The 12209-nt window shown below is 54.8% G+C and overlaps 1 protein-coding gene and 2 long non-coding RNA genes across 12 annotated transcripts in view; 2 read left to right on the top strand and 1 right to left on the bottom strand.

Annotated features, from left to right (window-relative positions):
• Positions 1-6034, bottom strand: part of SLC66A2 (solute carrier family 66 member 2) — a 44690-nt gene extending 38656 nt beyond the window's left edge. For 6 of the 10 annotated variants that reach the window (XR_004810801.2, XR_004810798.2, XR_007411318.1 and 3 more), the window contains exons 1-2: positions 5889-6034; positions 5106-5385 (exon numbers count right to left, since the gene is read on the bottom strand). Coding sequence is in view for 7 of the 10 variants with exons in the window: in XM_035708835.2 (XP_035564728.1) it covers positions 5106-5308 (203 nt within the window). In the remaining 3 variants the exon portion in view is untranslated. Of the gene's footprint in view, positions 1-5105; positions 5386-5835 lie in introns of all 10 variants that reach the window. The other 4 variants (XM_035708821.2, XM_035708825.2, XM_035708826.2 and 1 more) reach the window with 2 other exon arrangements.
• LOC118352897 (uncharacterized) lies at positions 6003-11599 on the top strand. Its single transcript, XR_004810805.2, has 2 exons — positions 6003-6309; positions 8714-11599. It is a non-coding gene; the product is annotated as an uncharacterized LOC118352897 (long non-coding RNA).
• Positions 6554-8319, top strand: LOC112643922 (uncharacterized). The gene is made up of 2 exons (XR_007411324.1): positions 6554-6972; positions 8086-8319. It is a non-coding gene; the product is annotated as an uncharacterized LOC112643922 (long non-coding RNA).
• Positions 11600-12209: the final 610 nt, after the last annotated feature.

Here is a 12209-nt window from a genome sequence, read left to right as displayed (position 1 = left end):
AGGCCCCTCTCCAGGGCTAGGCTTGGATTGACCTGACATCCTTTGAGGCCCCAACCCCAGTTCTAGCCTGAATATTCTGGGGCAGGAAACCCACCAGGTCTGGCTACAACGTTGCCTGAAGGGACATCCCTGAAACTCGAGCTGGTGGTCAACACACCGAAGCCAGGAGGCCCTGCATGCAGTCCACTCTCCCAGCTGCTGCTGAAAAGCAAAAGATGCAAAGAAACACCCTCAGCCCCACCTCCTGTCCCTCACTCTGGCCCGAGTCTACACCCTGCTCCCCCCACAGAGAGATGGCTACCAGGAGCTGACTGCCAAGGCTCAGGAGGAGCGTACCCACAGCACAGAGTGGGGAAGAGGTCCCCGCGGGCCTGGGCACAGGTGCTCCCAAAGACACCACCTGCCGGCCAGCAGCCACAAGAATTACACTGAAGCAGTGAGCAATCACGACAGGACCAGGCCAGGCTTCTGTGGGATGAGGTTTGACACGGCAGCTCCTTCAGCCCAAGAGCACGTCTTGCAAAAGTTTGTCTACACAGTAAGAAGATCTACTTACACGGTAAGGAAAAAACAATGTTCCTTAACGTAGAGGAACTGACCCTCGTGTGTGCCCTGGTGCCTCGAGCAGCTTCTTCAAGCCCAAGTTTGTGAACGCACTTTGCTGCAGGAGTTTAACCCACCTGAGGGCCTCTCAGGGCCCTGCACGCCTGACAGGATGCGCCCCACCTGGGGCAAGCTGGCCCAGCAGTGAGAAGGTGCCACCTGGAGGGGAGCCACCCCCCAGTAAGGACCTCCGGGGAGGTCAGGCAACCAGGAAAAGCCAGCATTTCCGTGGGGAGTGAGGGGCCAAGACACCTGAGCCGGTACAAGCATTCTGCACTGGTCCCACAGGTGAGTGCCTGGTGCACATCCCCTGAGCAAAAGACAGAACAGGCCGGAGGTCACAGAGGTTCGGGCTCATGCCACTTGGGCCCAGGAAGGGCAGAGGAGCCAGAATGCAGACAGTGGACAGCTCCACGACCACCAGAGTCCTCCAGCCTCCCCAGGAAATGTCACCTAGGATCCTGCTGCTCCATCTGAGCTGCTTCAGGAAACACAGGAAAGAAGCTGAAATGCTAGGCCAGAGCCAGAACGGGCTGATAAGCCAGGTTGGAGTAATGAGGAGGTGCAGCCAGGAGGAGGGCAGCTGCGGGTGCCCTGGGGCCTCCTAAGCCAGTGGCATGGGCTGGGGGGCTCACAGACTCCACCGCAGGGGCTCCAGGGCCTGAGCCTTGTCTCTTCTCTAAAGTGTGGCTAGAACCTCTACTTAAGGACCTTTCTAGTCATTTCTAGGAACTGGATCCCACTGGTTACCTAGCTGACCCGAGGTCAACTCATTGTTAGGTAAAGGTCAGACAAGGGCGCAGCCCAAGTTCAATGTCTGCCAAATGAGACGGGGATGCCTCCATCCTGCGCAGGCTGGGAAGAATAAGTTACTCTGGGGTTCCTCACCACAAGCTTATCTCCAGTTTTAAGGTTGAGGATGTGCAATTTGGGCCATTTTGTGAGAAAGGCCACTTGTTTTTTTAACACTCAAAAGAAATGGTGACTAGAAAAACCACGGGCCAAGAAATCAAGGTTTGCATGTTCCCATAAACCATACACCAAAACTGAATCCAGGTGAACTCAGTGTTTACAATAAAAACAAGACCATTTAAAGCAGGAGGGAGGGAGCAGAGGTGAATAATTAACCAATTAGAAATACAAGCTAAATGAGATACAAAATTGCAAAAAGCACAACTTTCCACAAATATACAAGAGACAAAGTAAATATGAAACAAGGTTCAGGTCATCAGTCATTTTCAACAGTTAATTAAAATAGAGAGATACCATTTTTCACATGTTAAATTGCTGAAGGCTTTTCTTCCTTCACAGCCAATGACCTAAACCGACGGCAATGTCTACTCTCCTCTCCGGCCGGAAAGTGCAGGTGCGCATGTCTCAGGAGAGGTGATGGGCCCACTGGGACAAGCCAGAGCAAGGGCGCCCAGGAACACTGTGCACCTGTCTCCCCCAGGACGGTACAGGCTGCGGAGGGCAAGCCACCGCGTCTGAGCTGCTTTCCACAGGGAACACCCCTCAGGTCTTCAGAGTTATGGGAAAGCTCAAGTGGAAAGAAGTTGTGTATCTACTTTCCTGTGTCACACTGCTCCATCTTAGCGAGTGTCACTAGTGCTCAGCGTTGCAGCCCCTCTGACAGGATGTCACTGCACCTGTGATACAATGTCAGGGCACCTGTGATACAGTGTTACTACATCTCCAATAGGCCCTGCCACTTATTTTGGACACAATGTCACTGCATCTGACACAGTGTTACTACAGGTGACTACGCTGCTATATCTCTGAGACAATGTTTCCACCCAATGCAAGTGAGCTTCGAGACTATCTCCCTGGTTGCCCAAGGCTCTGGCCAGGAAGGCCTTGCAATGCTGTCCACTCACCCTGGCCTCCGCCCTCCCATCCTCCACAAAATCACAAGCCTGCGAGTATCAGTTCCAAGGCTCCATGAATCCCTTCTCCTGACGCTGCTCTTCTGAGGCAAAATCCTACACATCAGCACTTCACAGACTATTATCTGCCGAATGCTTGTTTTGCAAAAGGATGATGAGAATCGTACAAAAGGAAGTAGAGGTGTACAAGTTTCAGAAACCCAGGCTTTACATGGCCCAGCTGGCCTCGCTGCAGGACTGTGAAGCTGCTCCCAAGTCTTGCACCCCACATCTGTGGGCAGATCCTGGACTAGAGCTGAGGTGTCAGCCAACTCAAGGAAACGCACTCCTCAGTTCTAAGCAGGACCACTGGTGTAGACCCTGCTCCATGTCACCTGGAGCCTCCATCACCCATACATGTGTGCATGGTCTCCTCCACACGATGCTTCCACTGAAGTGAAGCCCCGCAGCCTCCAGACCAGTCTCCAACCCTACTGAGTCCTACGGGGCCCATCCGTGAAGCATGGAGGACCCAGGAGCGAGACAGAAAAGGGAGGCTGCGCATCACTGTCAGAGGGGCAGGATCCAGGCAGGGGCACGGAGGTACATGTCACCTACAGCCCTCATTGGAGCCCGGCCTATCCCAGGTTCACACGGGAACCCCAAGTACCAGACTACATGAAATGCAGGAAAAGTGCACCCCTGGGCCGGGGAGACGCGAGGAGGGACTGGTGCACCACCAGCTGCCGCATCTCCTAGAACCTGGTAGAGGCAGCCACCCGAGGTGACCCAGGGCGGCCCAGGCCACGGACTCGGGGAAGGACAGACAGACTCGCCAACAGACAGAGCTCAGAATCACACAACCGGCCGCCCACACCGGGTTAGGAGGCAACGCAAGGCTGGTCTGAGGCCCGCGGGGGAGAGAACTCCCGGTCCACATGCGAGGACTCGGGGTCCCCTTCTGACCTCTCCACCCAAGGTACGTGGGTGTGCGTCACATATTCTATCCTCTCGCTGTGATCGTGAAGGTGAGCGCACTGAAGGACACACCTGGGGTTTTCCCCAGGGGAAGCTGACCTCAGGCCCCCCCACTGTGAGAGAAAATCTGCTCCTCCACCTGAGTCTGGGACTCCGAGCAGCCCTCGGGGTACTCAGCTCACCGTTCAGCTACCATTGGACTTCAGGACCTGCCTCCGGTCAGCCTTGACAGGATCAAGGCTGTTTCACAAGAAGCCACGTGCCACCCTGAAGAGCGGTCTCTGCCCTCAGCCACAGGAAAACGAGGAACCTTCAAAATGTGAGTTTTCAACTTGTGCCAAGGAAACATACAAGCAGCGCTGACCCCTTGTCCCAAGGCAGCCTCGCCCAGAGACAATCCTGGTGACAGGATAAGTCCTCCCAGCAGGAGCTGCCTCATCACCTCACCTTTTAAAAGCCCCAGACGAGGGCAAAACTAACACAGTAAAAATGGGTGCAAGGTGGCCTGGAGCCACAGCTGTATGGGATGGAAAGGAGCAGAGCAAAGCTCTGGTGACGGGAAGGGGACGTTGTCAAACCCACCAAACTGTACACTCAACAGTGGTCAATTCTAGTTAAATCATACCTCAGCAAGATTGAGTTAAAAATGAATTAGCAAAAAACAGGATTACTCAGTGACCAAAACGCCAAGAGGAGGGGCACCTGGGTGGCTCAGTCTGTCATGTGTCCAGTGGAGATCATGATCTCCAGGTCATGAGATCTAGCTCCCCCTCCCCCCCCAGCTCTGTACTGGATGCCCAGTCCCTCCAGGATATTCCCCTGAATATCCCCCCTGGATATTCACCACCTCCCTCCTTCTCTTAAAGAAAATGAGGCTACGGGATCCCTGGGTGGCTCAGAGATTTAACCTCTGCCTTCGGCCCGGGATTGAGTCCTGCATCGGGCTGCCTTCATGGAGCCTGCTTCTCCCTCTGCCTGTGAACCTGTGTCTCTGCCTCTCTCTCTCATGAATAAATAAAATCTTAAAAAAAAAAAAAAAAAAAAAAGCTATGAGACATCATTTCATTTCCTCTGAAACTTCCCCCTCCCAGACAGGTCTGGCCTTAGCAGCGAGTTCCTCACCACAATGCAAATGATAATAAGAGGAAGCTGAGCAGGGAGTGGCAAGAATTACCCAGAAAGTTGACTTTCCTATTAAAACAAAACAAAACCACACACACCAGAGAAGGCGGAGGGAACAGCCTTCCCTGCACATGGCTCCTGAGCACTCTTTCCTGTCAGGCCCCGAGGTCCCCTCCCAAGGGCTCAGTGGTCAGGATGAAGCCCCCTTCCTACAGCTCTTCATCTTTTGTTAGTCTTCATCGCTTCTTCATTCTGTTTCTCCCTCCCACTCCCGTGGAAACCCTGAGGGCAGGGACCCAGTCCCAGGACCTTGCCCAACATCCAGGAGTCTGTGGGAACATATATGATGATATATATGAGTGGCAGCTGCAGATATGAAGGTTACAGGTCAGACTGTCCACTCCCATCCCACCATCGTCCCTGGGAAATAGTGTCATGCACGTCACCAGCTCCTTTTAGAAGTACACACGCTGCGGCCGCCACCCCACCCGGAATCCCCACAGAGAGAAAGCCATCTCTCTGGAAGCCCCGACTCACCAGAAGAGTATCCGTAAAATATTAGCCACCAGGAGCACCAGGCACACGTAGGTAGAGAAGCCCTCAGCATTCTGAGTCCTCCGGATGTCCCTGTACTGGGGGATATAGGGCACCACTCCTCCGAAGACCATGGCCCCGGCTGCCCCCCAGGAAACCAGCTGGTGCAAGGGGACCAGGAGCCAATCCAAGCCTTCTGCCTCCATTCCGGTGTTCCCCGGGCGGGTCTCTGCTCTCAGGCCTCCCGGCGCCCCCGCATCGCTGCAGCCGCCGGGTGCGGAGCCTGGCAGGACAGGACAGGAGGTGAGGACGCCGGGGGGAGGGGAGCCGCGAGGCCAGTGGGCTGCCCCCAGAGCTGCGCCACGACCCCTCCTCCGGCACCGGCGCCCCAGGGAGCTCCCGCGCGCAACCCGGCACCCAGGGGACGGAGGTGCGGGGCGCACGGCGGGGGGCGCGGGCCCGGGGCTTGTGGGCTCGCTCAGTCGGGGGGAGGCTCCGTTCCCGAGGGGGGCCCACACACGGCCGACGGGGCGGAGCACGCTCCACCCGGTGCGAGCACGCTCAGTGCGGGGAGCGCGCCCGCGGGGGAGGGAGGTGGCTGCTCCGGGGCCAGGACGCACGGCCCGGCGGGGGGTGGCGCGCGGAGGCCGAGGGGCTCGGGGCTGGGGCTCGGGGCCCGGGGCTGGGACCCGCCCCGCACCCCGCACCCCGCACCCCGCCCCCGCGCACACACCCACGCTGCGCCCGCGTCCACACGCGGCGGCGGATCCCGAGCCCAACCCTTACCACCGCGCCCGCGCCCGCCGGCCCCGCCCGGTCCGTCCCGCTTCCTCCGTCCGTCTGTCCGTCCAGGCGCCGCAGCCCCGCCTCCGCGTGACGTCACAATACAGGAGTCCCGCCCCCCGGGCCGGGCGGTGTTAGGTCCTAGAGAGCCCCGGGCGGGCAGGGAGGGGTCGGGGCTCGGGGGTCACGGTGGCCACGCCGCTCCGCCGGCCCTCCCCACCCCGGTTAGGAGGCGCCTGCTGGGGAGGCCGCCCCTGCAGAGCCGGGGACGCGCGTGAACGCGTCCACACCTGTGCCCGGGCGAGGGGCGGTGTGCACGCGGCGCGCCACCGAGCAGAGGACCCGGTCCTGTCTCTGGCCGAGGTCTGCGCGAGGCCTGGGACCCCCCCTCTTGGGGACCCGGGCAGGGCCTGAGCGCCCCCAGGTAATCCCAGCGGTCCTTCCACCGCTGCATTTTCTAACGAGTCGCGGTGGGGATGAGGGGGCTCCCAGGGTAGTGGGGGGCTCCCGAGGGGGGGCTCCGGAGTGTGGGAGGGGTCCTGGGGTGCAGGGAGGGGCTCCGGAGTGTAGGCGGGGCCCCTGGGGTAGGGGGTGGGGTGGGGTGGAGTGGGGTGGGGGGCTTCCGGGGTGGGGCTCCAAGGGTGGGGGTGGGAGGCTCCCATAGTATGGGAGGGGCTCCTGGGTGGGGGAATAGGGGACTCCCCCGGTTGTCGGGAAAGGCTCGCGGGATGAGGGGGGCTCCCCATCTTGATGCGCGGTGAGCCCCGGGGCAGCAGGAGTCAGACATTGTGGTGACAGGAGGTTAACCTGGTCTCTGGTGAGGTGAAGTGCGGCCCTTCTGGGGCCCCGGGCCCCTGTCACTTCCACACATGTGCCGTGGCCCAGGGCAGCACCGGGACTGCCTCTCAGGGCACAGAGTCCCCACTGACAGATAAAATAGGATCTTCAGAGTTCCCTGACCAAGGGGCGCCCCAGAGCCCTGCTGCAGGTGCACTGCAGGCGCATAAAGCCCAGGCCCCGGTTGGATGGAGGAGCAGCGAGGGCCCTGGTGAGAAGCCAGCCGCCCATGGACCCAGGACCCTTGCAGGTGGGATTGGGGGGAGAGAAGACCAACCACAGGGCCCCAGGACTTTGCCTCAACAACCACAGCCCTGAAACCTCCCAAAAGGGAAGGCCTGGTGATGACAAAGGGTGACCCTGGGACCCCACACTGGCTGCAGCCTTCCTGCCCCAGGTGCAGCCTGTTCTCCTGCTTCCTACCTGGTAGGTTTTATGAGAAATCATGGGAACAGCTCCAACGTGAGACTAACTGCCAAGTAAGCCTGGGGTAACCAGGAGGACCTCAGTAGAACACAGGCCCACTCAGTCCCCTCCAATCTCTGAGGCTGACCTTAGGGATTTCTGAGTCATTGCTACTCAGAATATCCCCAGGAAGCAAGCATCAGGAATGTATAGGGGAAAAACACCACAGACACAGACAAGCCATGGCAGGACTAAGAGGGGAGAAAATGGGTGTTCCTCTGTAGCCACCACCTCTCCTGAGCTCTGAAGACCCTGGAATGTTTCAGTCTGTTCTAGAGGTTGTAGTAATGCCATAGGAGTATCTGGGTCACAGCTGCTGATCCTGTTAGTCCTGGCAGATGCAAGCAATTTGATCACCAGCCCATAGCCACCTGTTGTTCCAGCTCCATCAAGCACCGACACCAGACAGCATTGCCAGGGCCCAGCATTCCTTTTTTTTTTTTTTAAGATGTATTTTTATTTATGATAGACACACAGAGAGAGAGAAAGAGAGGCAGAGAAACAGGCAGAGGGACTCCATACCGGAGCCCGACGCGGGACTCGATCCCGGGACTCCAGGACTGCGCCCTGGGCCAAAGGCAGGCCCTAAACTGCTGCACCACCCAGGGATCCCGGGTCCAGCATTCTTGGTCTAGGACTTCAACCCAAAAAGGTCTCCAGTAAAGTGAGCCGATGACTAGAGAGTTAATTAGTGTCCTTTTAAACACCAACTGTCGGGACACATGGGTGGCTCAGTGGTTGAGCATCTGCCCTTGGCTCAGGGTGTGATCCCATGGTCCTGGGATTGAGTCCCACATTGGGCTCCCCATAGGGAGCCTGCTTCTCCCTCTGCCTGTGTTTCTGCCTCTCTCTGTGTCTCTCGTGAATAAATAAATAAATATCAACTGTTTGGAATCAGAGTGGCACTGCCTGGTTAGAACCATCCATCAAGCAGAAAGGACAACAGTTCATCTGAGATGCTGCATGTGACCCAAGGCTTCCTGCGTTCCCAAACAAAAGAAGACAATCAAGCTATGCTAGGCCAGAAAATGGCCCCCAAATGCATCATCCTAATTCCCAGGACCTATGAATGCTACCTTATTAAAAAAAAAAAAAAAAAATTCAGGGCACCTGGCTAATTCAGATGGTGGAACATGTGACTGGATCTGGGGTGACTTTGAGTTGTATGTTGAGTGTAGAGATGACTTAAAAATAAAACTTTTTAGGGCAGCCTGGGTGACTCAGCAATTTGGCACCACCTTCGGCCCAGGGTGTGATCCTGGAGTCGCAGGTTCGAGTCCCATGTCGGGCTCCACCCATGGAGCCTGCTTCTGTCTCTGCCTCTCTCTCTCTCTCTCTCTCTCTCTCTCTGTCTCTCATGAATAAATAAAATCTTAAAAATAAATAAATAAAAATAAAACTTTTTAAAAATAAAATTAAAATCTCCTTAAAAATGCAGGTGTGATTAAGTTAAGGATCTTGCTATAGGGAGATCATCCTGTATTGTCCAGGTGGGCCCTGAGTGTCATGTCATGTGTCCCTATTAGCAGAAGGCAGAAGGAAGTGTGACCCACCACGGAGAAGACTGCGTAAAGAGGGAGCAGAGAGGCATGAAGACTGTATGGGGGCTACCCTACACCAGGGGATGCCGGCAGCCCCCGAAGCTGGAAGAGGAGGGTTTTCCCAGGAGCCTCCAGAAGGAGCACAGCCCTGCCCATACCCTGATTCTGGTCTCATAAAATGGATTTTGGACTTCTGGCCTAACGCTATGAGGGAATAAGCCAGCCAGTCTGTGGTGATTGGTTACAGCAGTCACCAGAAGCAAATGCAGAGGCCCCAGTGAGAGACCAACAGGATAGTGGGAGCCGGCCCAGAGGAGAGGAAGGACCCCTCCCCCCGCAGCAGGGCCACAGGGTTGACAGGTAATGCCAGGAACATTCCAGAACTATTTCAAGCTCCGTCAGTCATGGGGCACCCGGAGGCTCAGTCGGTTAAGTGTTGGACTGTTGATTTCAGCTCAGGTCATGATGTCACGGTGAGATGGAGCCCGACCTCAGTCCCTATGCTGTGTGGGGCTGACTCCCTCGAGTATGTGCTCGCTCTCTTCCTAAAATTATAAAAATTGTTAAAAAATTTTTTAAAAAGCTTCATCAATCGGCCAAGAGAAAATAGAAAACAACTGCCTGAAATAGGGTTTCTATGTAGGAGATCTTCACGAACCCTGCTTCAGGCCCATTTCCATGCCTTACTGGGGAGAGAGCAAAGAGGTGCCTGGTGACGCACGCAGCCCACAGGACTGGGCGGGGCCTGGTCTTCACGCTGCACCTGAGAGCTCAGCACTGTTGCTGCCTTGTTGGAACTAACTGCTTTGCAGCTTTTCCTTTGGAAACTTAACCAGAAAGTGTGAAAGGTACTAGTGACTGAGCAACAGAGTGTGTTTTGAGTTTTAAAATATCTTCAGAAAAATACATGCAGTTCTTAAAGATGTATTAATGATCGTATGACATGAAAGGAAGGAGGAGGGAGGGAGGAAAAAAAGACAACCAGGGAGACGGACAGCCCAGGAAAACTGGTGAGACCAAGGAAGCCGGCCTACAGCTCGCAGCCCTGTGGTGACACTGGTGTGGACAGCGGTCTGCGGCTGCAGAGGATGTTGTTACCCAGGAGGCACCTGGGCGTTGCACACACACCAGGGACTGGAGTAACAGGCTGGGTGGAAGGACATTAGCATACAAGCCAACGCCAGAAATGCTTGTAAGTGAAGGATGCAAGAACAGCCCGGAGTCACAAGTTTGTTCAAAGAATTATTTTATAAAACATTCTGAGAGAAAGGTAACCCATAGTGAAGCTAAACTGAGTAAAGAGAAAGACAAAGTCTGGATTTGACCAAATCTAAAAGAGAAAATACCAGAACGAGCGCGCTCAGTTACTACAGAAGCAGAGTCCAGGCCTGTGCAACCTACGCGCTCAAAGACCAGAAAGGATTCTACTTATTTTTCAAAAACTGAAATGGTCTGCCTTGAGTTGGTCCTGCTGCACAGCTGGCATGTCATGAGCAGGAAAGAGACCAGAGGAGGCATAAGAGGCTGTCTGTCTCATGCTCAACACGCTTCCTTAATAATTGGAACAGAGAATGTTTTAGATACAAACTGAATAATAAGACACCAGCCAAACACAAGATGGGAAAAAAAAAGAAATTGGAACATGACTCTTTTTAAGATTCTTGGCTAAAAATCCAGTGAAAAAAAAATATAAGATCACGGAGTTGAAAAAAAGCAGAGATGTATAATGAGCTGTATGAAGCAGAAATAGGCATCTGCAAAGGGAACTGTCTCAAGAAGAGGAGGAAGGATCACGGAGTCGGCTGAAGGCATGAGCGGCAGAGGAACACGTGCTTCCAGGCAGACTCAGCACGTGGAGGAGGGTGAGCAGGCACAGGCGATCTGTGTGGACTTGGCATGGCCACCACCACAAGGCCCAGCACAGCTGGCCTCACCGCTGCTGGCTCGGCCCCAAGAACTTTTGTGGAGAGAAGATGTGTAAATTCACACAAGGACAGCAGGCAAAGGCAACGCTGGGCGCTAAGCTAGTAGTGCATACACACCAGCATGCAAACAGGTGCAGACACTCGCACATGCCTGCGTGCAAACACATGCGCACACGTGTGCAGACACACATGCCTGTGTGCAAACACTCGCACACACCTGAGTGCAAACACATGCAGTCCCAAATGCCTCTGTGCAAACACTTGAACATATGCGTGCAAACACTTGCATGTGCACACAGGGCCCTCCATCTCCAGAAATACACACTTCTGCTTATGAACCTCCCCCTTGTCTCATATTTTTTAAATTGGGGCAAAATTCGTGCAACACACATTCAGCTCCATTAAGGTGAACAGTTGGATGACATTTTGCCAGTTCCCAGTGCTGGGCCTGCTCCTTCCCCATCTGCTCCCAAACATTTATTCACCTCGAAGTCCAACCACACACCCCGCACCCTCCCTCCCAGCCCTGGAACCGCAAGTCTGCTCTATTTGGGGATCCAGCTGCTCCAGGTGTCTCACGTACGTACGTGGAGTCCTACCACAAGCACCAGGCCCTGTTAATATGAATGTGGTAGAAAGTGGAAGGCGGGGGACCCCTGGGTGGCTCAGTGGTTGAGCATCTGCCTTCAGCTCAGGATGTGATCCCAGAGTCTGGGATCGAGTTCCTTGTTGGGCTCCCTGCAAGGAGCCTGCTTCTCCTCCCTCTGCCTAGGTCTCTGCCTCTCTCTGTGTGTCTCTCATGAATAAATAAATGAAATCTTTGGAAAAAAAAAAAAGTGGAGGGCAGGACCTGCAGTCCCTGCGGGGCGGAAGCCCAGCTTCCCATGAGGCCCTGCTTCCTGAAGGCCTTCCACCTTGGGCTATGTTTTTTTTGTTTTTGTTTCTCTTTTTATTTATTCATGAGAGACACAGGGAGAGAGGCAGAAACACAGGCAGAGGGAGAAGCAGGCTCCAAGTAGGGAGCCCAATGCGGGACTCTATCCCAGGACCCCAGGGTCATGATCTGGGTTGAAGGCAGACGCTCATCAACTGAGCTACCCAGGCGCCCCTTGGGCTACATTTTAAATGACAATTAACATTCTCTAGAAATGCCTCAGGCAACTTTAGTTTCTGTTTTTATTCACATTCCTTCAGGTTCTTTAAATCTGATGATCTAGCTCAGCGGCCCAGATCAATCCCACATCGGGTTCCCTGCATGGAGCCTGCTTCTCCCTCTGCCTGTGTCTCTGCCTCTCTCCCTCTCTCTCCTCTCTGTTTCTCGTGAATAAATAGGTAAAATCTTAAAAAAAAAAAAAAATCTGATGATCTTTACCTGAGCAGCCACACAAAGTGGCACGATTTTTACATTTGGAAAAACATGGTAAAAGGAGTAAAATTATACTAAAGAGAATCTTTTAGGTTTATATTTTAGTCATCTCGGGATCCCTGGGTGGCGCAGCGGTTTGGCGCCTGCCTTTGGCCCAGGGCGCGATCCTGGAGACCCGGGATCGAATCCC

This window comes from Canis lupus, chromosome 1 (assembly GCF_003254725.2).
Source record: "Canis lupus dingo isolate Sandy chromosome 1, ASM325472v2, whole genome shotgun sequence".
Classification (NCBI taxonomy): domain Eukaryota; kingdom Metazoa; phylum Chordata; class Mammalia; order Carnivora; family Canidae; genus Canis; species Canis lupus.
Note: the sequence above shows the minus strand (reverse complement) of the source record. Positions and strands in the feature narration are given on the sequence as shown.